A 24,860-nucleotide genomic window follows, 5' to 3' on the forward strand; every position below is an offset into this window, starting at 1 on the left:
TTTGTGGTGCTCATGGGGGCTGCTTTCTCCAGAATGAACTCCTTCTCCTTAGCTGCTCTCTGGGGATTTCTCGCTAGGGCAAAAGGGATCAACTTCCACGTAGTTCTGGCCATCCATGCTCGCTGCCTTTGCAGCCCTAAGGCCAGAACAGCAGCGGGAGCTGCTGGGTGAGATGTTGGGGTGGTCCCTCGCCACGCTGCCGGCTGCTGGGTGGACTCATGCAGGTTTCTGTGACCCTCTTTGCCTTTGCAGTTCTTCAGCGACGCCCGGGAGTCCGAGACCTACCTGCGCAACCTGCAGGACTCCATCAAAAGGAAGTATTCTTGTGACCATAACACGAGCCTGACGCGGCTGGAGGACCTGCTGCAGGACTCCATGGTGGGTTTTCTGACATCCCCACCACCCTGAGCACGCGATGGGTGGCCTTGCTCCAGTCTGGCAGCACTGCTTGGGGCACCTCTTGCTTCCCAGGGAAAACTGGGCTCATTTTATTCCCGCAGCGACGTGTAATGTGGTTTTTTTCCCCATCTTGGTTAATGCTCTGCTCTTCGTTAAAGCTGCTGTTTGTAGGCAGCTGTGGGATGCAGGCTGGGGGTGACCCCAGCTGCGTGGGGGGAACGCTGCTGGGGGTAGCTGGATCTTGGTTGTTGCAACAGCCGATGGGTTGCTTTTCTTTAGAGGCACCGTCCAGCATCTTTTTGGTGTCCTCTGGGTGAAGAGCAGGCAGCGTGTGCCGTCTGTGCAAACTCACAGCTTGACGTGTGAGCTGGTTCTTCCCCATCGGTGCCCGTCGCACCATCCGGGTCTGCACGGAGCCGGTTGGGTTCTGCTGACAGGGGTGTCACTCAGAGCCTGTAGGATGCTCCAGTTTCTGCTTTTGAGCTGTTGGGATGCAGAGAAACACCCCTGCTTTATCCAGACCAAATCCTGTGCTAATCCATCGTGCTGTGCCGGTGGGGGGAGAGCCAGGGCAGCCCAGCTGTGTGTGGGGACGGGGGCTCGGGGGCTCGGCACTGCTGATCTCCGGACACGTGGCCTGGCTTAGCTGTGGCGTAGCAGAAAGCAGACAACGGGCAATCACGCTGTGACCTTGTCTGAATTGACCTGAAAAAAAAAACCCAACCAAAACCCAAGGAGCAAAGCATCAGATAGTGTTTGAAACCAGGGACGGGGGAGGATTTGGGTTGTGGGTTAACCGCTGAGCCGCGGGTGGAAGTGCCAGGAGGTGACATTTGAGTGTGTGGAGGCAGGTGGCTGCTTCGGCTTCGCTCTTAGTGCACAGCGCCGATCTCCGGCGTGTCCCCAGTGGGGCTGGGATGCCGTTACGAGATGGGCTAGGGCTCTTGCTGTCTTCTCTCCTGGAGGCCTGGGGGCTCCCATCCTCTCTGTCATGCTCTCGGGGTTGTCCTGGGCTGTTCTCCAGCTCTACCAGGCCACGGAGCAGCCGGCCTGGCTCCTGGGGTCTGTGTTTGCGAGCTCTGCAGCACCAGGGGTCTGGCAGGCGCCGTCCGGGGTGGGAGAGGCTCGTCCGGGCAGCTGGAGAGTGGCCACGATCTCAGGACTGGGGCAGCTGCCCTGAGCTCAGCTATATTACTCTTTCTTACCTAATAAGTTAAAGTTGTATTTCTTCCAATCATGCTCCCTGGGACAGGCACAGGTAGTTTATTTAATCATTTATTCTTTTATTTTTCTTTATTTTTTTACCATTAAATTATCCTTCACTGTTGTTAGCACACTAACCAACCCCCAGAGTACCAAGCATGAGGGAGAACATTTTTCTGGGATCCTTTATAAACTTTTGCAGCCAGAATGGGTTGAGCTGCCACTAATCACATGAGCTGCCAGTGTCGTGATCCGCACACGTCTCCATCAGTGCCGGAGGCTGTTCCAGGGAAGCTTTGCCACCAGTCCCCTGGGTTGTCCCATCACTGAACCCAGCAGGGACTTGTGGGAATCAATTATGCAGCATCTTCTTCCAACTGGCAAATTTCTGCCCAAACCCAGAGACCTGTGCGATCACTCCACCACTAGCCCCTTCTCCTGAGATGTTTTATCTGCATAATTCATCGTATCCTCATTCCAGTCATTGGTTTAAACATGCCTTCATCCTTTGCTTTAGGAAAGGGAGCATGCTTCTGTGGTCTCGCCTCCAGACAACTAAATGTCCCTGGCTTTGGGGTAGAGCTTGTCCTGCTCTTGGCCCCTTAAACTTCCCGGGACTTTAAGTTTGGTGTATGCTGTGTTCTCTTTTTTCCCCTCGTTCAAAATAAAGTGTTTTCTTGTCCTAACAGCAAAAGAGCCAGAGCTGTGCATGTGGCTTTGCAGGGCAGTGGGAGTTAGTGAAGAGGTCCCACCCTGACTTCAAGTCTGTTCTCCCTTCCATCCCATCTCCTGACCCTTCTTCCCATCCCGTTAGGGCAGCAGGATCCTCCTGATGTATTTGTTCAGCCCTTGAGATCCCAGCGTAGGTCTTGCAGGGCAGTGTTGGGGTGGGGGGTGCCGAGATGCCTGGGAGACACCTCCTCAACCCTGCCTCGAGCAACCCCTCCTTCATCCTTCTTCCTGCCAGGACGAGAAGGAGCAGCTCATTCAGTCGAAGAGCTCCGTCGCCAGCCTGGTGGGACGGTCCAAAACCATCGTTCAGCTCCGGCCCAGGAACCCGGAGCACCTTGTGAAGAGCACGATCCCCATTAAGGCTGTTTGCGACTATCGGCAGATCGAGGTGAGGGCTGCAAGGGCGTTGGTGTAGCTTCAAAAGGGGAGGCAGGGACGAGGCAGGGGAGCAACGCCCGCGGTGGTTCAGGCTGAACTTCACGGTGTCTGTCGGGGGAAAGCGGGAACGGAGTGGGAAGACAGAAGGAGGGAAATAGCACGGCTGTTTTTCCTGGAGCAGATTTCCATGTCTCAGATTTATTCTGGGCAGGAGCTAAAGTCCTGTTCCCCAAGGAGGACGGGCTTCACCAGCCTCAGCCAAATAAGTACGTGGGTGGTAGCCAACTCCGTTTAACTTCCTTGTCCCTTCCTCTCCAGACATGAGTGTGCTGCTCTGCTTGGCACTATACCAGGCTTTTGCTTGATTCAAATATATACATATTTATATATGTATTTATGGAAGCTGGCTCGCCCCCAGGAGGGAAGCCGGCAGCGAGGGCAGCGTGTGCAGCCCTGCTGCTGGTTTCTGACGGGCCGGGTGGTGTCGATGCCCCTGCAGATCACCATCTGCAGGAACGACGAGTGTGTCCTGGAGGACAATTCCCAGAGGACCAAGTGGAAGGTGATCAGTCCCACGGGGAATGAGGCCATGGTGCCTTCTGTCTGCTTCCTGATCCCCCCGCCCAACAAAGAAGCCATCGAGATGGCCAACAGGTAATTTGCTGGTTTCTGCTGCAGGGGGGGTCCCAGAGGTGCGGTGGCAAGGAGATGGGGACAGGGGGTTGGTGGCACAGGCGGGGACAGATTGGGGTGGGAATGGGAGAGGAGCTGGGGTGAAGGAACAGGAGAGGGTGGCACAGCTGATTTGGGGCAAGGGAAGGAATCCTTCATGGTTATCCTGCTGCAGACTCCGTCACAGCAATTGTTACAGTTGTTTGCAAAAGAGAAAACGATGATTTGGGAGGGGGGAACCCTCCAGGGCTCTCTGACACTCAACAGCAGGAGCACTGCTGGCTGCGGGCCACCGGGCTGGGATCGCTGGCCTGACAGGCTGCTGGCTACCAGCGATGGTTCGTGGGCTAACGGGGTCAGGGCTGAGCGTGCCGGGGAGACCCAGGGCTGACGGATCCGCTCCTTCCCCTTGCAGGGTAGAACAGTTGTACCAGAAAGTGATGGCTCTCTGGCACCAGCTCCACATGAACACAAAGAGCCTCATCTCCTGGAACTATCTGCGGAAGGACATAGCCCTGGTGCAAAGCTTCAGCATGGAAAAGGTACAGTAGGAACTTTCCTGCCTGGCTCTGGGGTTGTGTTGGTCACTGTCCAGGCCCCCTCATGTGGCTGAGGAGGAAGAGCAGAGACTGCAGGGATGGGGGAGTCAAGAGTCTTTGCACCGTGAACTGTGGGAAAACCTGACCTTGGGGGTTCTGTGCAAAATGATTGCAGTTTTTCCCAACAGAGAGAGAATCAGCAGTTTGCTGCTGAACTGTGATAAGATTGTGGCCTTAGTGTTTCATTAAGGAGTGAGTGAGGCTGGAGGGAGGCGTGAGGCTGACACGGAAGAGCTTGCCTCTTCTCCTCTAAAGAGAAAATCCTCACTTGGCACAGGAAGGTCGTTAAGCTGAGGAGGGTGCCTTCAGGTGGTGTGTAGGAAGTCGTTCCCCGTGGTTAGATGTGCTGCGTTTCCACTTGCAGCTCAGATCCTTAGCACAAGGGGAGTGCCAGCAAGCCATGAAGAGCCTCCAGGCACACTACGAGGACTTCCTGCAGGACAGCCGGGACTCGGAGCTCTTCTCCGTGTCGGACCGGCTACGCCTGGAGGAGGAAGTGGAGTCTTCCAAGGAACACATCCGGCACCTGCTGGAGTCCATGGAGAACGGTGAGCTTCAAAGGCCTGATGGATTAACCAGGAGCTGTGGGGACTCATAAACAAAGGATTTATGGGATGGCTTCATTTTTGGTTTGGGTTTTTTTTTTTTTTTTCTGAGCTAGCTACTTGATGGTGTGAGCAGCTGCTCTCCTTAATTCTCCATCCATTCAAGCGTTCAGCCTTTGTGCAACGATGTTCCTGCAGAGAGGGCTTGGCTCTGCAGCTTCAGCTTAACTGCTGAGTCCTCTTGCCCTAATATTGTTGGAGATGGGTTTAGTCATTAGGATGCTTTCTGAGCAAGGAGTTCTTCCTGCATTTAATCTTTAAGAAAATATACGTGGTGGTGATGCGTGTGACCCAGCAGCACTGTGAGTCTCACTGTGACCAAGGGCTCCAGCTTCGTCATGTGCCGTGCCCTGTGGCTGGACTCATTCTCAGCTGTGTTTGAGTGAGATGGTTTTATTTTAACTTATTTTCTGTCTGAACAGAGACCCTGGTGTCTTGATGTCAGCACGATGCCGCACTCGGCTCTGGGGCTGCCAGCAGGTCCCATTTGGGTCAGGGTTGTTTGAGCTGCTGTTTTGGTTTGTCTGTGACTTGCAGAAGACAAGGATGAGACCGTTGCCAGGACGTATCTCTCCGAGCTCAAGAACATCCGTATGCGCCTGGAGGAGTGTGAGCAGAGGCTAGTGGGCCGAATCCAGTCCCCGAGCAGCGCCCGAGCAGATGGTGACACTATCCAGGAAAACACCATCCGCATTGCAGAGCAGGAGGTCAGTCCTGCTGCTGTGAGATGTGGAGGGGAGGGAGGTGGCGGCTGCTGGTCGTTAGCATGTGCCAAAAATACCTTTAGCATCTCTGGGGTGAATGTGTGGGTGGTGGGTGCGTGACTGTGCGGAGTTTGAGGGGATCTTCCTGCACAGAAAGTAGCAGGAAACCTCTCCAGTGGGCTCCCTGCTTCTTTTCATAGCATCTCTGCTTTTTCTCTGCCTGCCCCTGCTTGGGCTCTCAAGTTCTTTCCCTCCTTCCCGTAGCACATGCAGGAGGATCTGCAGCGGCTGCAGTCAGACCTGCGGTTTGTTTCTGAGAGATGCTACAGCTTCCTCAACAAGGCGCCCGCGGGGCCCAGCACGCCCCACTTGCGTTCTGAACTTGACTTGGTGGTGAACAAGATGGACCAGATGCATGGGTTGTCTTCCATCTACTTGGACAAGTGAGTCGGGACGTGCCTCTGTTGCCAGATACCTTTCTGAATCTGCCCAGTTTTGCTAAAGACCTTTCTTCTGGCCTCAAACACACCCTGTGCTGGGCTGCAACAGCTCCATCCCTCTGTGGTGTACGGTACGAGCAGCCTTGCGACCAAAAGGATCACTGCCAAATCTTGGATGTCATTGTGCTGCCTCTGTTTGATTTGCCAGGTTGAAGACGGTTGATGTTATTATTCGGAACACTCAAGGAGCAGAATCTCTGGTCAAAGGGTACGAGGTGAAGCTGAGCCAAGAGGAGGCAGTGCCTGCTGACCTGGCAGCTATCCAGTCTCACAGAGCAGCCTTACAGGTTGGTGCTGTTCACTTCCCAGGGTGGGCCAGCAGAAACCAGAGCTTTGGCATTAGTCAAGCAGACTCCTTCTCTATTTCTGTGGAATTTGCACTGTGTGCCATTTTCCTTGCCTTGATGTAGCTGCTGGGAGGATTTTTTGCTGTTTATGTGATGCCTTATTGCTTTGTAAAGGAAGAGGAGCTGCTGTGGCTTGTGCTTTTGATTGTAGGGCACGTGCTGGCACAAGGGAGCATTTTGGAAGCTACATGTCCTGTCGCTGCAAGGACAGGGGCTGAATCAATCTGACTCGCTCCAGGCTGATAACGTGGTCTCATCCATTTTACACCTCCTATAATCAGCCGGTTCTTTGCAGGTTAAGGAAAGTGGGAAGATAAACCCCTTCTCAGGCTTGTCAGCTGCGGGCAAGAGGGCATCTCTGACTTAACGTGCCTTTTGCTTTCTGTGGCGTTGAACCGGTGCCGTCTCTTGCTGGTTTTGCAGCAGTGGCTCGGGGAAGTGAGTGACAAGAGCTCTGTCTTCTCCACGCTGGAGGAGGAGATGGCCAAGGCGAAGGCAGTGGGAGAGCAGCTGTACAGGCTGAGGCAAGAGCGCAGCATCGACCTCGAGCGCTATCAGGAGAAGGGAAGCCAGCTGTGGGATCGCTGGCAGCGAGTCTGCGCCCAGATCGAGACCCGGTGAGAAACCTTCTGCCTCTTCACAGATTTACCTCCATGCTTCAGCTGAGAGCTTGGGCAGGGAGGTTTTTTCAGATGGGATTCCTGCTGGTGACTGGGACGTCCCTGTAGCCTATGGTGGCATTTCGCCCTCTTCTTACTTGTCTTGGTTCTTCTCTCAGGCACGTGGAGCTGGAGAGCATCCAGGAGGTGCTGGGTGATTACAGGCAGTGCCACAGTGCCCTAATCCAGTGGATCGAGGAGATCACGGTGCAGCAGGAGCTGATGAAGCCCGGGCAGGCAGAGGACAGCCGGGTACTGTCGGAGCAGCTGAGCCAGCAGACGGTAAGGCAGGACCTGGTGAGGTCTCGATAGCACAGTTGCTGCAGTGACTGTGTTGCCTCTTTTACTAAAAATCCTTTCATGTGCGAGTTTGAAATGATGAAACACGGTGGGAAGAGGCTGCAGGCCTGAGCTGGGTGTCTGAGAAGTGAAAAAACTCTGCTTAGCTTGAGGTGGAGATGAGGCCTTGCATAAAAAATTGAAGAGGATAAAGGGGAGGGGTGGGGGCTGAAATTCAGCTCGCCACCCGCAGCAGCTGTCCTGACAACATTTTTTGCTTTGTGTTTTGTTGAAGGCTTTGGCTGCAGAAATCGAGAAAAATCAAGCCAAACTGGACCAATGTCAGAAATTCTCCCAGCAATACTCAGCTTCTGTCAAGGTACGGGTCCCCTCCTGCACCTAGATATGGCCGGCTGGGCAGAGCCAGCCCCAGCACAGTTTGCATCCTGCATGCTCCGTGTTTTTCCCCCTCTGGTTGCGTTTGCAGGACTACGAGTTGCAGCTCATGACGTACAGGGCGTTTGTGGAGTCGCAGCAGAAGTCTCCCATGAAGCGCCGGCGCATGCTCTCGTCCTCGGATGCCATCACGCAGGAGGTAGGATCCCCCCCCCCCCCGACCCTGTGCAGGGGGTCCTTCGATGCCGAGTGGCCTTTGGGAAATGAATTCCTTTCTGCTGAACTCTTGTATAAATAAAATTTCCATCCTCACCGTTTTTTCCAATAGCCGGAGGGGATGGCTTAGTGCTCTAAGCACCGGGAATGAAATATCTCGACTCCTGGGAACCCCCTGGGTCAAATCCAGCGGGGTTGGCTCAGCCCCTCAGCCCTGCGTGGTGAATAACCAGAGTGCCAGGCAGCGTTACTGTGTGTGGGTCTTGGGGAGGAGACCTTTTGGGACACAAGGAACGTCCTGTTTGCTCCGTGTGGATACTAAAGATCCTGGTAGCCCTCTTGTAAGAGTTGAGCACCCAGCCCAGTGTCCGTGAGCGGAGCCTCCCCTTCTCTCCAGTGCTGTGCACCACGCCGTGTGTGGCCACGACCCTCCCCGTCAGACTGTTTCACTGATGCCAGAGTGGGTCTGCGAGGAGCCTGGGGGGGCTTCCCAAGCGAGAGATGGTGCATCCGTGTCATCTGCTGTAAAGTCCCTCACTCCGGATCTATGGGGCGTGACTGATGTGGCCGTTTCTCCCTGTCTCCCTTTGCAGTTCATGGATTTGCGGACTCGTTATACAGCTCTCGTGACATTAACCACGCAGCACGTCAAGTACATCAGCGATGCTCTCCGGCGGCTGGAGGAGGAGGAGGTAAGGGGGTTGGATGGAGCTGAACTCTGTTCAGAACGTGCAGGCTCATTTCCCAGCATGGCCTGGGGTGCTGCTCCATGTCGAGGTTACATCTCGAGTGCTGCTCCTGAGAGCCTCTCCCCCTCTTTGGAAATCTGAGAGCCCTTTGACGTGGTTATCTTCTTTTCTCCTTTGTTTGTAGAAAGTAGTGGAGGAGGAGAGGCAGGAGCATGTGGACAAGGTGAAGGAACTCCTGGGCTGGGCCCTGGGCTTGAAGCAGAGTGTGCAAGGCAGGATGGCTGCTGCTGGGAGCAGAGAGCTGGGTGACCTCGAGAAATCCATCTCGGAGCAGCAGGTAAGCTAGGGACAACTGTCAGACAGTTTGTTACTTCTGCTCTTTTTCCGTAGCTGAATTAAGCCTCTTTCTTTTTTATCAACAGGCCCTGAATGAGGAGCTGGCTGCAAAGAAGGAGCAGGTCTCTGAGGCCATCAAAACTTCACAAATCTTCCTGGCAAAACACAGCCACAAGTGAGTGTGGCCCAAGGAGGGGATGGTCAGTGGGGGGAGATGAGATACCTCAGAGCTGGTATTCCTGGGTTCCAGTGCCCTACTCCTATTAAAACTAGCGATGAGCTGCACGTGACAGTTGTCATCTTTCTTATCTGCAGCAAGAGCTATGAAATATGCAACCCATTTATGCTGTTGGGGCAGTACTAATCCCCATTATCAACGATCCAGCCCTGTATATTTGGGGATTTAATCGTTACAATGCAGGCTGGCCTTTGCTGAGCACAATTACCCTTGCTGGTTTTAGCTGAGTGAGAGGAGAGGACTCACGGTGGGTTTGGCTTTTTCGTTCGCCAGCCAAACATGTTAATTCCGCAGAGCTGGGAGCTGGTCTGTGCAGTTTCCCTGAGAAATTTCCTCTTCCCTTTGCAGACTTTCCCACCCGGAGAAGGAACAGATTTCTGCTCAGATCGGTGCCCTCAAGGAGACCTACCAGGCACTCTGCAGCGACTCCATGGAGCAGCTCCAGCAGCTCCAGAGCCAGCTGGCCCAGGAGACAGAGCACAAGGTACTGGTCCCCACTCGGTCCCACGGCTGTGCGGACACGGGGCACTCCTCAGAGTGTGGAAAGGGTTTTGCTTGGTTGTGTGTCTCATGGCTACCAGCCACTTGCAGCCCGTCGACTTTCTTACTTGCACGTGGTTGCCCTCCCTTCTCTTCTGTCCATGCGTGACCCGAAACATCCAGGCTGGCGTGGTCCCTGGAGGTCAAGCAGGAGCCGTGTCCCTGCTGCCTCCCCGGCCAGTGGCAGAATTGTTCTTTGCAGTGGTTTTCATCAGAGCTCCGCTCTGTGCACAAGGGTTGGCTTGCTCACGCTTGGTGGGCAAGGATGTAGGTGCACCTCTGTCCTGGAAACGGTCCCCTTAGCAAATCTGTGTCCTCTGAGCCGTGCCGTCGCAGTGCCTTAACCACAGACAGCTCCATCTCGCAGCTGCCTGCGCTCAGGAGATGCGAGGAGGTGGGTGTGTGCAGAAGGGCATTTGCCCGTGCGCTCTCAGATCTCAGGCTCTGGGTGCGAGGTTGGTCTCAGCTGTGTCCGGATGAAGTTGCTCTCCCACTGGAAGGCGACTGCATCGTCCAGGCCCTCGGCTGACCTGGGGGACCGTCACCACCCGCAGCTGGACCCATTCACATCCCCCAGCGCTCCCGTCAGCCCCGTCCTCGTTTTGCTGGATAGGGAGGGCTGAAAGCGCGTCCTTATTGCCTGTTACCAGCTGTCCTGGGTCAGTCACAGATATACGTGTACGTGTTCTATAAGTGTATATACATGTGTCGATGGATATATTTGTGTGTTTGCTTGCTGGCTCCCTGTACTCTGAAGCACTGGCCCGCTCAGATCTGGATGTGTGATGCAGGATTTGGCTGTCGGGTCTGTGAGTGAAGCCCTGTTCGAGCCGCTCATGGGAAGAGGGCGACGGGGCTGCTTGTTTGAAATCTGCCTGTCCAGCTTTCACCTAAACATAGTGTTTCTCTCCAAATTGGACTTTATAGCACACTTCAGGTGTCTAAGTGCAGTTAAACACTTTCGATTGCAAGCCCTTTAGCCCTGGTGCTGGCAGCAGAAAGTGATTAAACCGACTCGTTAGTCAGCACTAAGCCATCACAGCTTTGATGCTCCTGCTGCTGCTGCCAGGAGAGCAGCTGAGAGCAGCCTGCCTGTGGAAAGGATGTTTTCTCCTTTCCCTATTCCTCCCTCCTGGGCAGGAAAATGACTTTATAGCAAAAGCCTTCTCCAGGGCTTGCCGGGCTGTTTTTTTTTTACAGCATGAGCACGCTTTGGGGCTCAGGCTAGAACAGTTTTCACTCACTCTCTCGACGAAGCCCAGGAAACAAAACGAGATGGCAGTGGGGCTTCACCGTAGATCCCCGTCTACGAGATGATCCCCGCAGCTCTTGTGCGGTGCAGTTGCTTCACTGTAGAGGGAGCATGAGGAACTCTTTTAACATTTGCTTGCTGGAAACATCCAACTGTCAGAGAGAAGTTATAAAAGACAAAAATGCAAAGCAGAACGCGCTAAATTGAGCATGATGTGTCCCTGTACAGTTTGTGTTTCATGTCAACTGTTTTTAAGATTAACTGACATCCTTGCTTACAAGTTTAACTAACCCTCCGGGATTTAAAACAAACAAAACACATAAAAGTGAAAGAGGACGACCTGTGTGTGGGGTTCTTTTTGCAAACAAAACAGTCGCATGCTGGACGCTAACACCAAGCTTTACACTGTGTGTGATACGGCTGAACTGCTCCATAAGGCTCTGTCTTTAACTGCTCAAGGCACACCCTGCAACTCGGGTAAGTAAAAGCCTTTTACTCCCCTCCCTCCCATCTCCTTTTTTCTTTCTCCTTTTTTCCCCCTCCCCTTCTCTGTCTTTCCATGGCTTGTTCATCTCTGAACGTGCATGTCAGAGTCTGGTGACGGTGGTGGCGAGCTTAGGTTTTCCCAGCAGGTTCACCCTGTCTGCAGGCAGAAGGCAGTGAGGGGATCTGAAACCAGAGTGGTGCAGGCTGTATCCTCTGCTGAGCCATAACCGAGCTGTGGGCAGCTACAAACCCTCCCAGCTGCCTCTGCTGTTAGAGTCACCGATAAAAAAAAATCTGGGAGTCTTGGCGATGCAAAAGGAAATCATTCCATGCTCCAGATTCCCTCCTCCCTGTCCCCACAAAAATCTTTCAGTGCTTGCACCAACCTTATACCAAATGGGACAGGGAGAAGAAACCCAAACATCCAAATAGTTGTTAGTCTTTATTATCCTAATTATCACCCTCCCTGTGGGGATAGCAGCAAGAAGAGAAAAGTCCCTCCAGAAGCACCAAAGTAAATGGTCTGTTCCCAGTCTCTCACTGTTTCCACGCTGGGACCTCCAACTTCTTCTGTGCCTCCCCTTGCCCTGAGCATGGCTCCTCCGAGGTGCCGGAGCCGGGCAGAGCAGGTGCTGGTGGTTGTGCTCAGGGAGCTGCCCTGCATGCAGCACTCCTGCCCTGGTGCATGGCCGGTCTGTGTGGCTGGCGAGCTGCTCTGTGGCACAGCAGGTCTGTGGTGGTCCCCGGCTGTCCTGGCACTGGAGATCTGCTTGGGGATGTGGGATTTAAAGCATGGCAGGAGTCAGTGTGGAAGCTGCGCTGCGAGAGAGTCCTAGATACCCTGAAGTGGACATTTTTGTTTTTTTTTTTTCTCTTCTATGAGTACACAGTGGGATTTGTGTGTTATCTTTACTTTATAAAATTGGAGTTGTTGAATGGCTTTGGTGTGCTTGTTGGTCTCCTTCCCTCTGTTTCTCCATGGAGCATTAGGAGCACTTCTGGGTTTTGCTGCTTGCTGCTTTGCTGCGTTACTGTTGGTGGATGTTGGAAGCATCTCAGTGCTGCTGGTGGTGGACTCGAGGAGCATTAAAACTTGCTGGCAATGTGCAAGCTAGCAAATGCACCAGTTTGCGTGCTATGATGCCTTTGGAGTTGCATTTCAAACACTTTGGGACTCCTTTCTAGCCTGTTTAGGGGTTTTTAACTTTTTTTTTGAAACTGAGACCTCCCTGGAACTCATTCAATCTGAGTGCTGGAAATGCTCTATTTTGGTTTAATTCTTCTTCTTCTCTTTCTGTTCTAGGGGAGCGAAGCAGTGGCAGGAGTGATCGATCTTGGCACAGTAGAAATATTCCCTGTCTTTGGTGCCATGCAGAGAGGTCTTATAGATCAGGACACTGGCCTTGTCCTCTTGGAGGCCCAGGTTATCACATCTGACTTAGTTGTTCCAGAGACCAATGAGAAACTCTCCTTGGAGAAAGGCCTGGCAAGAAATATCATCGATCTCAGGACGTTCCGGGTGCTGCAGGAGTTGAAGGATGCTCTCCACCGGGTGGAAGAAGTCAGCTGTGAAAGGAGGCAGCTCCTACCTGTCGTTGCTGCGATAGAAGAGGGGAGGATCAGTGAGAGCATTGGGCTAAAGATTCTTGAAGCTGAGCTTGTCACTGGGGGTTTTAAAGTCCATCAGGGCAGAATCAGCATGGAGACAGCGGTGCAAGAAAAGCTTCTTACCCCCCAGCTTTATTCCAGACTTCTGTCTCACCTGGAGAGCAGCAAGGATTTGATTGACCCCAACACTGCTGAGAAAATCAGTCTGCCCGAGCTCATGCACCGATGCATCATCCACCAAGAGACTGGACTGAGGCTGCTCCCCATCAAGCAGCTGGCGGGTGGGATGGTGAGCCTGAAATCAGGCAGAAAAGTCAGCATCTTCCGTGCTGTCCAGGAAGGGCTGATAGACAGGCAGGTGACGGTCAGGTTGCTGGAAGCCCACCTCTTTGCTGGTGGCATTGTTGACCCCAGGACAGGGCACAGGCTGACTGTGGATGAGGCTGTGAGACATAATTTAATTGACCAGGATTTGGCATGCACGCTTCTTATCCGGCAGCTTCAGACAGGTGGCATCATCGATACTGTCACCGGAGAGAGGCTGACAATCGATGAAGCTGTAAGGAAAGAGTTGGTAGCACCAAGGATTGCACTGGTGGTCCTGGAATCCCTGTGGTCCTTCATGGGGCTCCTGTGGCCAGAGACAGGGGAGATCATCCCAGTTGCTGATGCTTTAGAGCAAGGAATCCTGTCCACAGAGTTGGCTTACAAGATTCTCAGCAAGAGGCAGCTCGTTAAGGCTGTCTTTATACCAGAAACCACTGAGGTGTTGTCCTGGAAGAAAGCAGTTGAACACGGCATCTTGGAGAGAGATGTGGCGAAGAAGCTGAAGTCAACAGCCATACCTGATGTCATGGCCGGCGTGCGGCTTGCTGGCTCTCCAGGCAGAAGCAGGCATGGCCAGAGCTCTTCTGAAAGGAGTCCCACAGGTCACAAAGAGCCAAGTGAGCCTCTGCTAAGCAGTGAAGATGAAAGGCTGATGTTCCACTTGATGACCCACAGCTACATCAACATCCATGATGGCCAGAAGCTGCTCTTAGTGGATGGCGAGTTGAACAACCTCACTAAAGCCCTCATCCAAACCCGAGAAAATGGGTCCCGTGCACACACGTTGGAAGGCAGTGAAGACTTTGAGGAGACAAAGGCAAATGCAACTCTTGAAAGAGAGCCGTGCAATGACTTGGCTTTGCAGCAGCTTGAGTTTCAGTTTTTTCCTTCAAAAGAACAAAGCGAAAAGGTCCTGCTACCTGGAACTGCTTTGGAGAATGGGGAGGTGGTGATGGGACCTGAAAGCCTTCTGTTAGAGGATGGAGAAGATATCCTGCTTGTGGAGGAGCAAGAGGAGATTTACATCCAACAGGCCACCATCAAAAGTGAAACTGATGCTGGATTTGGAAGAGAGCAAGTAGCTCCTACAAGCCAGCACAAACATCAGGACAAACATCAGGTAAAATTATCAATGCCAGGACATCCCGGTGACCTTGGTAGTGGATTCAGAGAAACAGAGGATATCATGATTGAGGCAGAAGAAGAGTCCAAGCCTACTCCAGTAGGTGGAGTGGAAAATACTGAAGATGAGAAGAGGGCATCGGAAAGTGGGACAGTTGTTGTGAAAAGTGAAATCTGCACATTGGTGGATGTTTCAGAAAGTAGAGATAGACTGGAAATCATGGCAGAGAGATCTCAGGGTGTGGAGGAACCTCAACTAGAGGCAGAAGATGTTAGAGATATTTATTTGTTAAACGAGGAAACAGTTGAGAATGGCATGCTGGGAGGAGAGGAGGCTGTGCTCCCTAAAACCAGAGAGGCAGAGCAAGCAGAGAGGCAAAGTGGAAGCATCAAAAGTGTATTGGAAGTGCAAGAAGGAGAAGAGGAAGAAGTATTAAATGATGAGAGTGTTGATGAAATGTTCCTGCCAACCCCTGCAGAGCGGGAGGCGGAGGACACTTTGGAAATGCTGTTGATGCAGCTCCGAAGTGGTGGCATAATCCACGAGCAGACAGGGAAGACTCTTCTTCTGAACGAAGCAGTAGCCCATGGAGTGGTGCCCAGCCACACGGCTGTGAAACTAATGGAGAAGATGAAGATGTTCAGTGGCTTCTTTGACTCTCATACATGTGAATCATTAACCACTGAGGACGTCGTTGAAGAAGGTCTGATGGATGAGAACCTTCTCCAGAAGGTACTCGCGTCTGACAAAGCAATAAGTGGTGTTCTTGACCCAGGCAATAACTTTGTCTACTCTATCAAGGATGCTGCTGCCGTTGGCCTTCTGGACAAGGAAACAGCAATGAGGATCTTGGAAGGGCAAGTGGTTACTGGAGGGATCGTTGACTTGAAACGTGGCAAAAAAATATCGGTCACTTTGGCTTCAAATCTGGGCCTCATAGAGCCAACAAGTCAGAAAGAGCTGGTCAAGCTGGAAAAGGCTTCCAAAGGGAAAGGCACTGATGAGGTGACCAGACAGAAGCTCATTAGCTTACAAGCTGAGACCAGTGGAATTGTGGATCCTAAAACCAAGCAGCCTTTGACTGTCGCACAGTCTGTTGAAAAAGGGCTCCTGAAAAAGGAAAAAGCTTTTCAGCTCTTGACCAAGCAGGTTGCTGATGGGGGAATCATCCATCACGTGTCTGGAATGAGGCTTTCCGTAAAGGATGCACTGAAACATGGTTTGATCGATCAAGATTTATGTAACGAACTCAGGAAAGCTGAAAGCGTGTGCCTGCAGGACTATGTTCATCCAGTTACACAGGAGAAGCTGCCCTTGCTTCAGGCGGTGTCGTTAGGGCTTCTTAGTCCAGACTTCCAGAGGAAAGTCCAAGAAATACAGGCTGGGAGTGGAAGCATTTTTGATCCTGCTTCAGGCCAGAGACTGGCACTCTGTCAAGCGGTAAAGGAGGGTCTGCTGCCCGAGCAGGTTGTGGAGAAAGTCCTGTCATCTTCGGAAATGAAAGAAGGAATTGTAGATCCTGAGACCTGCATGGTCGTTCCCTACTCAGAGTTCATAAAGAAGTGTAAAATTGACATTGAATCTGGCCAGAGGTACCTGGAGGTCCATCCCTTCAGAGCCATCCAGGATGAGGAGACAGGGAAGAAGCTGACGTGTGCCGAGGCAGTGAGGCAGGGGAAGGTGGACCCTCTGCCCACTCTGCGGCTGCTGCAGGCTCAGGCAGACGGCGGGGGGGTGGTGGGGGGTACTGTCAGCAAGAGGCTCTCCCTGAGGGCTGCTGTGGAGCAAGGGCTGCTGGATGAGGAGATGGCCAAAGTCATCGCCACCAACCAGATGAGGAGTGGGGGAATTGTTGATGCTAGCAGTGGGAAAAGATTGGCTTTAAAGGAAGCTGTTGAAAAAGAACTGATTAGCCAAAAAATAGCTGCCACTCTTCAGGAGGCACAAATATCCGAAGACAAATATGGTCCTGAGGTCTGCAAAGTAGATAAACCACACCTTTTCCAGGAAAAAATGGAGAAATTATCTCCCAAAGAGGAAGATGTCATCATCTCTACCAGTGCTGCTAAGAAGTCTGATGGTGCTGAGCCCGGAGGTGGATCTGAAGCCGTGAGCTACGACACGGCTGGAGGTGCAGCCTCTGCCACCAAGAGATCCCCAACAACACCGACAGAAGGGAAATCAAAACCTCAACAAACTTCAGAGGATGGTCTAACACATCAGCCCCGAGAAAAGGTTGAACTGACTCCAGAATACCCCTCAGTGTTAGGTACAGCATCTCTCCCTGAAGAGACGGTGGTAGTGAGAGCTATGGAAAAAGGGGCTGCAAAAAGCAGCTTCCAGGTGAGAGCAGCGTGGAGGAAGGAATCCAGGAGGGAAGAAGTAGATGGAGGGACAGAGAAAGTGTCGGAATTGGGATCGGCAGAAGAGAAGTCCATGCTGGACATGGAGATGCATCACAGTGCGGAGGAGAGTGAGGAGAGCAGGAGGAGAGGGTTTGTAAGTGCAGAGGGAGTTGTGGCAGGTGAAGAAGGTGCCCTGGTGGCTTCTGAGCAAGGAGAGCGAGCGGGCAGCCCGGGTGGGGTAACACCAGCAGCCCCGAGGGTGTCTGTTAGTGCGGGTCGAGGGAAGGGACAGGTGGGTGCTGCAGAGTCGGGAGAACCCCCAGAGGGTGACATCCCTGTGGAGCCTGCAGGAGACGAGCCTGCAGGTAAAAAAGCAGTCAAGCACATCGAAGGAGAAACCCTGAGACTGGGTGCAGAAGGTCCAGTTGGTCCAGAAAAAACAAGTGAAACTGAGCTAAAACCTACCCAAAAACAGAAAAGCAAGAAAAAGAAAGCGAAGCAGATTGGTATCCCAGGAGACCGCGCTCAGCTGGAGAAATCTGTGGAAAAGCAGTCCTTTTCTTTTCCGATGTCCAGAGATATTCCAGGGAAGGAGGAGGAGGACTTTGTCTCAAACACACCAGAACCAAAACTTGAAACCGCCACCAGGATTACTGCTGGCTTGGTGAGGGACGCAGCCGGGCGCACGGGGAGCAGCAGGGATGGAAAGGCGATTTCTGAGAGAGGTGAAGGAAACCTCGCTGGGGGTCAGGTGTTCCCTGTTCCCCCAGGACAAGGGGAAGCTCGAGAGGTGATGAAAGGTGGGATCAGAAATGGTCACGACTCCTCAGTAACATCAAGGCTGGAGCAGGGGGTGATGCAGGAAGGCACCAAGGTGGAACCCACCAGTGACGTGTCCGTGGCAGCCCCTGCAGCAGATGAACTGCCCGATGAATTAATTATCAGAGAGGAACCCAGAGAAGTTCAGGAAATCTCTGCAGTTCTTGAGCTCAGAGAAGAGACACAGCAAGAGCAAACTGTGGAGATCAGCACAGGCCAAGGAGGTGCCCCTGTTCCCCCAAAATCCCAAGGAGAAACACCCCAGGAGAGGACCAGGCAGCTGCCTCCGGGCGAGCGGGGCTTGCTCTTGCCTGTGATAGTGGAGGGGGAGCTGCTGGAAACCTCGAGAGAATCCACGAGACCAGCCCAGGTAAATTGATGCTTTTTGCTATTTTGACATTTTTTTATGAGCTATTTGTGTAGGTTTGATGATAAATGTGTCCGAGGTCCTCAGCAGAGAGGACAGCCAGAACACGAGGAGGGGATGTGTGAGCTTGATGTTACAGCATCAGCTGCAATGGATTTGGCAAAGGACCCGGTGATGTATGACTGAAAACACTCAAGGCTTAGTTGTGGCTTCTTTTTGCTAGAGCATTACTTATAAATGACTAATAAGTAGGACTCTCTTTTTGGCACTTTTCTTGTAACACCAGAGATCTCTTGCCATTTATAAGCTTATGTTGGAAAAAGAGCCATGTGTTCTATTTTTCCTGTAGTAAATCTTGTAGATAAGACTAGCGAGTGGAAAGTCCCTGAAATGGAATGTTGTTAACAAATTTCTTCTTTGAAAAAAAGAATAATACGTAATCCTTTGTTTTCTTTTCTGTCTAAATCTGAGGTTTTGTTTTACTGTTTGATTCTGTAGATCATGTTCAGCAAGAAGATGTGTCTGGAGCACGATGAGAAGCTGATATCGTATCTCTCCATGCTCCGAGATATCGAGATGAGAATCAAACGGGTACAGCCAGCAGAGCAGAATTTGGCAGCCCTGCACGACCTGCTGCAGCAGGCAGAGGTGAGCGAGGCTGGGCCAGGCTTAGCTAGGCTTGGCTGGTGTTTGGAGGACAGGGCTCATCCCCCTCTCCCCAGCTTCGTGCACAGCCGTTGCACCTCCTCCCTGCTTCTGGGAGCCAGCCAGGGAGGGTAGTCTCAGGTTTAACAGGCATTTAGATGCAAACCCCATCCCTCCCCGCTCTGGCACTGCCTCTGGCTCACCTTCTCCTCCCTGCTTAGACAATAACCTAAGCTTGGCTGAAATGAATTTTACAGCCTAGAGAAAGACAGGGGAGTGCTGGCAGCTGAGCAGGGCTGGAGGATGGTGATGAATCTTTCTAGCAGATAGACGCAGTGTTTGGAGCTGGGTCTCCAAAACCTCTTCTCAGTTTTGGCAGCGGGAAGATGAAGTCACCGTGTCTTAGACATAACGATGCTGTCTTGCCTCAGGCCCTGGGCGCTGAGCTGCAGGAGCTGAGCTTCCCAGTGAATCAGGAGTTGGATGCTGTGAAGTGGATTGTGGCCAACCCCCCTGAAGAAGTCCCTGAGCAATTACTGAAGGCTTTGGAGAAGGATGCCAAGAACCTCCAGAAGTCTCTGAGCTCTGCGAGTGATGTCCTGGAGTCCCGGCTGCAAAACCTTCGTGGGGCAGCAGAAAACGAAAAGGTAGACCTGGCAGCTGTCCCCGCTGCCTGCTGCGCCCCGAGCAACCCAACGCTTCTTCCCCGGAGCGCTCTGCTCCTTCTTTAAATGATGCATTTCTGCTTTTAAGGCTAAAATCCTGGCTCATCACGAGACTCTGCAGGGCAGGCTCCAGGAGCTGCTGAGCTGGGTCTCTGGCACCGCAGAGTCTCTGGACAGCAGCGATTACCACCACGCGACTGATGCCAACAGCTTGAGTCGCTGCCTGCAACACTACAAGGTAACCATGGCAATGACCCTAATCCTGCCTGATGAAGTTGCTGTCCTCTGTGCAAAGGAGCAGCTTTTAATCCTGCTTCCTTCCTGGAGCCTACCAAGAGTTTGCCCTCATGCTTTGTTGCAGGAGGAGCAACGATATTGTACTTGCTCCAAAGTCCTTTGTTTGCACAATACACAAACCATCTGCTTGGGCCATTTGGGGAATGGGCTCAAATACAGGTGTGTGGGGGGGGCTGAGTGACCAGGAGGGATTCCCGTCAGGCTGTTGAGCAGAGAGCTGCTTCCTCCTCTGAGAGCCCCCTCCATCACACCCGCCCTGGCCTCCAGCAACTGTATGAGGAGCCCCAGCTCCCCTCCACATTTGTTCATCATCTCTTGGTAGCTCTCAGGCCTCGGCCAGTTCAGCATCTCCAGTTTGCTGGTAGCACCTTGGCATGGAGGTCAGGGGATTGAAGGCTTTGAGAGGTGGTGGTGGCACAGGGAGTCACCAGGGATGCACAGGGATGTTGGCAGCTCCAGGTCTGGGTCATCTTCAGACCCAAGGGCAGCCCTACACGCAGGGTCCAAGCAACCTTTTGGCGAGGTGCTGGAGGTGCAGAGGAGCATAGGAAAAGTGCTGCGGTGAGATGCTGTCCCCTCGGTGCTGAGCGTGCTGCTGGGAGCATTTGACGTTTCTGGAATATATTCTGGTGACAGAGAACTTATTCTGGGTGCACGCTGCTGCCTGCCCGTGTGTCCTGTCTGAAGCTGGCAGTGCAGGAGAGCACTGGCTGCCGAGTCATTTTGCCTGACAGGTCTTTTCTCTCCCGTTCAGGAGCTGAAAGAGCCCCTCGCTGACACCAAGTCTCAGCTCGATGCCACTGCCTTCGACATCCAGTTCCTTATCTCAGAGCACGCCCAGGACTTAACCCCTCAGCAGAGCAGGCAGCTGCTGAGGTTGCTCAATGAGCTGCAGAAAGCTTTCCGGGACCTGTCGGAGCGCGTGACGGCGCGGGTGGAGGTTCTGCAGGTCTGTCTCCAGCAAGTGGAGCAGACGGATCAGGTGAAGGTTGTGAGACATCTGCTTCCTGGCTGCAGTTGGCTCGCTGAAGCGCTTCCCAGCCACAAGAACGTGCGCTGAGACACCTCGTAGCTGGGATTTCATGTGCATGCTACTCACAGTTTATGACTTCTCATTGCACATCATGAGCTTCCTCTAAAGTCTTTCTTCTTCCTACCACGTAACTCCCAGGTGGAAAGTCACTTTCCTCCCAAAAGATGAAGCCCACCCAAGCTCTGGGTAGCACAGCCGGGCAGTCCTCTGCTAGACATCAAGTTGCTTTGGGCTGGGTGGAATTACCCCTGATCTCTGTAACCCCACCAGAAAATCCCTGTGCAGCGGGGCCACCACAGACACCTGGCAGTTTTAATGTCTTTATTTCCACTGCACGAGTCAGGTATCAGTGTCCCAGAGAAACAGCTGATGATGTATCAAGGCAGGTGGCAGCTACAAAAGCAAGTCCTCCAGTCTGCTGTGTCGCTGCAGCACCCATCACTGCATGGATCCTCTTATCCAAGACAGGATTAATGTGGTTTTTATTAACAGTTGCTCTCTGTAACTCTTGCTTGTCCTCTCTGGAGTGTGTGTGTATATTAACCAGTTTGCTTTGCTTTTTCAGATTGAGTGTGCGCCCATCCTAACCCAGGAAGAACTCGCTTTGCAGCTGAAGAGCTCTTAGGAAGGCTCTTTCAATATGCTTCTGTTGTTTATCTTATGACTGGGAGAAACACAGTGTTTTGCACAAGTTTGTACCTCACCTTGCTGAAATGCCCAGTGAAACTCAAAAAGCCTTTATCTCCCTTGGGACAGGGGAACAGGAAAATGTTGCAGGGACTCTCAGGTCACATCATGCTCAATTGCTCAAACAGGCGCTTCTGTATTGTGCTCTGGCAGCAAAACAGAGAAGCTGGATCAGCTACAGAAACGTTTTCTCTCTCCCAGGCTCCCTCTCCAACCCCAGGATCAAAAAAACCCAGCCTACTTAGGTTGTTTGGGGCTCCACAGTGGTGCTACCTGACCTCAGGTTGTTGTTGCCTCTCATTTGATGAGTTTCTGCTGCAGTTTTAATGTTTGAAAGTTTGAACGGAAAAGGCAGAGAAACTTGTGGTTGAGCTCTCCCGAGAGAGGAGCGCGTGACCTGGAGCGTAGCTCCACGTTGGAGCTCAACGGCCTTCTGGCAGAGAAACCTGCTGGAATGGTGGCAAACATGCAGGGAGCAGCCTCTGCTCGGCAGGGACTCGGCACCTCGGCCCCTTCCCGCAGCGTGTGAGCCTGAGAGGGAGAGGGAGCACGTGGAGAGCTGCAAAAGCCGTTTTCTGTGCTGCATCCTCATCTTCAGGAGATGCTCCAGCTGTAACCTCTCGCCTTGCTTTTCAGCGATGTGTGTGACCGCGGGTGCCCCCGGCACTAACTGTCCCCTCTCCCCTCCCCTCTGCCCGCAGACGCTGCAGGAGCAGCAGGCAGCCCGGGCGCAGAGCCTGGCCGAGCTGAGCCGCTGGCTGTGCCAGGCAGAGGACACGCTGGCAGAGCAGCAGAGAGCAGCCAGCGAAGGGGACCTGTCTGCCTTGCAGCAGAGGCAAAGCGACGTTAAGGTCAGTGCTTTAAAAAATGGGGGGCAGGAGGCAGAGAGGCTCAGTGCTGCCTCAGGAGCGTGTGGAGCCTGACAGCGTTCTCTGCCTAGGAGCTGCAGAGGAACATGCACACCCGAGCTGCCTCCTTTGCCAGCGTCCTGAAAAGCACAGAGGAGTTTTTGGAGGAGAACAAGGCGAAGATGGAGCCTGGAGAGCTGGCAGCGCTGCAAGAGAAGCTCCAGCGTGCCAAGGAGCAGTACCGGTCCTTGCAGGAGAGGACGGAGATGGCCCAGAAGGAGCTGGAGAGTGCTGTGACTGCTGCAGTGCAGCAGGAGACTGAAAAGGTGACGTGCAAAGAGCTTAGCCCCCGGGCTCTGCTTGAGGTGGACAGTGAGGTCCAGTCAGCGCAGATTCATTTTGGGTCGTGGTATTCATCTGGGTCATGTGGGGTAAAGAAATTTGGTTGGATTAAATGATCTTCAAGGTCTTTTCCAACCCAGATGATTCCGTGATTCTGTGAAATTTACAGTTCCTCTCTGTCCCCTGGGTGAGGTGGGGTACTGACGCTGTGCCCCCTCGTGAAATGCTTTGAGAGCTGCAGCTGAGCTGGTTGTGGAGGAAATGGGGGAGTAAAAGGCACCTTGCTCTGCCCTCGGGCTGACCTTTAGTGCGAGCGTGAGCATCGGGCACCTCCGTGCTGGTGGGGACGGTGATGCTCACACCACTGCATGTGGAGTTGCAGCCCTTCGGGGCAGAGACCCTGGGTTAGATCAGGGTGAGAAATGCAACGTAGCAGAGAGGTTGAGTTTATTCACAGCTTCTCTGCACCTTCCCTCCTTCTGGAGAGCCACGAAGTGTTTTGGAGGTCTGTGAGCATCTCAGCCATTTGCTGTGGCTGGAAAATTGTTTGGGTTTTTTCTTTGGTTGATTTTTGTCTCCCTCCCCCATGCAGCAGTTTGCTGAACATGCAGAAAATGGGTCATTCTCATCTGGAGCCTTTGCACTTTCAGGTGAAAGCTGCCAAAGAGCTGCAGGAGAACAGCAATAAGATCGATTCCCTTTTGAACTGGGTGGCATCGCTGGAGCAGAAGGGAGGGCTCCTGGAGTACAGAGCACACCCCATTGAGCAAGCGCCAAGGGCACGAGCTGGGACGGGCACTCGGGACGTCCCCGATGGCCACATCGTGGGAGCGGACAGCGCTGCCGAGAGCCTGGATGAGCAGTACGAGAGGCTGAAGGTCAGGGCTGACACCTCGTCCCTCTCAAAGCTTTCTGCCTGACACACTCCCCCTGCCTCTGGCTGCTGACGCAGCTGGGAGCAGGACGGGGTGTTGGATGGGTCTGGCCTCCGAAACACGTGTTCAGGGTGATTTTCCCTATGGAAAGGGAAAGGGACTTGGGAAGTCCCTGCTTGGCTTCCTGGAGGAAGCCCTCTCTGTTGGGAGGTGGGTGGCACGGCATGGTGCAATCAGGGTAACGAGAGAAGGTGCCCCTCCTGGTCAGAAAGGGGTTACCCTGCTGTGGGCAGAGCCCCAGCCTTGGGGTGTTCCCCCACCTCCCTGGCGCTGCTGGGGGGCGCAGCGGCTCAGCCACATGCGTGGCCGGTGAGCAGAGACCCTCGGTCACAAGCATCCCCTTTGCTTGCCGGCATCTTTCAGGCCCAGCACCAGGAGCTGCTGTCGCAGCAGCAGGATGTCATCCTGGCCACGCAGTCGGCGCAGGCTTTCCTGGACAAGCACGGCCACAGCCTGGCTGGAGAGGAGCGGGACCAGCTCCGGGGCCGGCTGGCAGAGCTGAAGGACCAGTATGCAGCTTCCCTCTCGCAGTCAGAAACGCGGCTGAAGCGAGTGCAAGTCCTGCGGGATGAGCTCCAGAAATTCTTACGGGATCACGGGGAGTTCGAGGCGTGGCTGAAGCAAGCGGAGCAGGATCTGGAGGGGATGTACAAGGGGGACAGCGACCCCGCAGCCCTCCGGCAGCTGCTCGTGAGGCAGGGGAGCTTCTCAGAAGACGTGATCTCCCACAAAGGCGACCTGCGGTTCGTTACCATGTCAGGGCAGAAGGTGCTGGATGTGGAGGGAGCTGCTGGGGACGCGGGGTCCCAGCCGCCGGTGTCTGGGAGTGTGGTCAGGAGCAAGCTGGAGGATGCGACGCAGCGATACACCACGCTACACTCTAAGGTACAGGAAGGGCTTTGCAAAGCTGCAACTTGAACCCTGGGAGCTGTTTTCCTCCTGTGCACGTAAAACGAGCAGGAATGGCAGAGGGACCTTTCTCTTGAGTGTCTGGCTGGACTTCTAGCACATATATAGATTGTAGGACAGGGATTGTCTTCTTCAGGGCTTGGGCAGGAGTAACACCCTCTGTTTTGGTGTTGCTCTACATGTTGCCTCCTGTAATTCCTTTAACACATATGGCAAGATCATTATTTTAATTTTTTTCTTTCTTGATGATTTTTGTGCGTTTTTTGCTGGTGCCCAGGTTGCTCTGTGCTCTGTTCATCCTCCCGTTACATCTTGTTGCTCCTTTGCAGTGCACCAAGCTTGGCTCCCACCTGAACACCTTGCTGGATCACTACCAGCAGTTCCAGGAGGTGGCAGAGTCTCTCAGGACGTGGCTGCAGGAGAGCGAAGCTGCTGTTGGGAAGCTGCTATCGGAGATGGTTTCTTCAGATCCAGCCATTCTGCAAAAGCAACTCGCCAGCACTAAGGTTCGAGGTCCCTGGGCGATCTCCCTGGGGGGGAGTGTTGGAGCCTGTTTGGGAATTTGACCGAGCAGTCAGCAGCAGGAAGGAGACTCGGCCCGTTCACTTTTTTAGCTGCTTGAGTGCAAAGATGAACCTGCAGGCTCAGCAGGTCCTGGTGCTGTGAATCAGGTGGAGCCA

General features: G+C 53.3%; 1 protein-coding gene across 3 annotated transcripts in view; it reads left to right on the forward strand.

The window, feature by feature from the left end:
* MACF1 (microtubule actin crosslinking factor 1) overlaps positions 1 to 24,860 on the forward strand; it is a 145,421-nt gene that overhangs the window by 54,055 nt on the left and 66,506 nt on the right. For 2 of the 3 annotated variants that reach the window (XM_074926111.1, XM_074926112.1), the window contains exons 20-40: positions 253 to 378; positions 2,570 to 2,722; positions 3,212 to 3,366; positions 3,800 to 3,926; positions 4,348 to 4,531; positions 5,126 to 5,295; positions 5,557 to 5,735; positions 5,941 to 6,079; positions 6,563 to 6,756; positions 6,918 to 7,080; positions 7,373 to 7,456; positions 7,565 to 7,672; positions 8,283 to 8,381; positions 8,563 to 8,715; positions 8,801 to 8,889; positions 9,301 to 9,436; positions 21,848 to 21,997; positions 22,087 to 22,320; positions 22,987 to 23,214; positions 23,635 to 24,156; positions 24,510 to 24,686. In XM_074926111.1, the coding sequence (XP_074782212.1) occupies positions 253 to 378; positions 2,570 to 2,722; positions 3,212 to 3,366; positions 3,800 to 3,926; positions 4,348 to 4,531; positions 5,126 to 5,295; positions 5,557 to 5,735; positions 5,941 to 6,079; positions 6,563 to 6,756; positions 6,918 to 7,080; positions 7,373 to 7,456; positions 7,565 to 7,672; positions 8,283 to 8,381; positions 8,563 to 8,715; positions 8,801 to 8,889; positions 9,301 to 9,436; positions 21,848 to 21,997; positions 22,087 to 22,320; positions 22,987 to 23,214; positions 23,635 to 24,156; positions 24,510 to 24,686 (3,570 nt within the window). Of the gene's footprint in view, positions 1 to 252; positions 379 to 2,569; positions 2,723 to 3,211; positions 3,367 to 3,799; positions 3,927 to 4,347; positions 4,532 to 5,125; positions 5,296 to 5,556; positions 5,736 to 5,940; positions 6,080 to 6,562; positions 6,757 to 6,917; positions 7,081 to 7,372; positions 7,457 to 7,564; positions 7,673 to 8,282; positions 8,382 to 8,562; positions 8,716 to 8,800; positions 8,890 to 9,300; positions 9,437 to 12,533; positions 17,823 to 18,317; positions 18,468 to 18,895; positions 19,112 to 19,217; positions 19,368 to 20,180; positions 20,415 to 21,847; positions 21,998 to 22,086; positions 22,321 to 22,986; positions 23,215 to 23,634; positions 24,157 to 24,509; positions 24,687 to 24,860 lie in introns of all 3 variants that reach the window. The other variant, XM_074926110.1, reaches the window with a different exon arrangement.

This window comes from Athene noctua, chromosome 24 (genome assembly GCF_965140245.1).
Source record: "Athene noctua chromosome 24, bAthNoc1.hap1.1, whole genome shotgun sequence".
Lineage (NCBI taxonomy): Eukaryota > Metazoa > Chordata > Aves > Strigiformes > Strigidae > Athene > Athene noctua.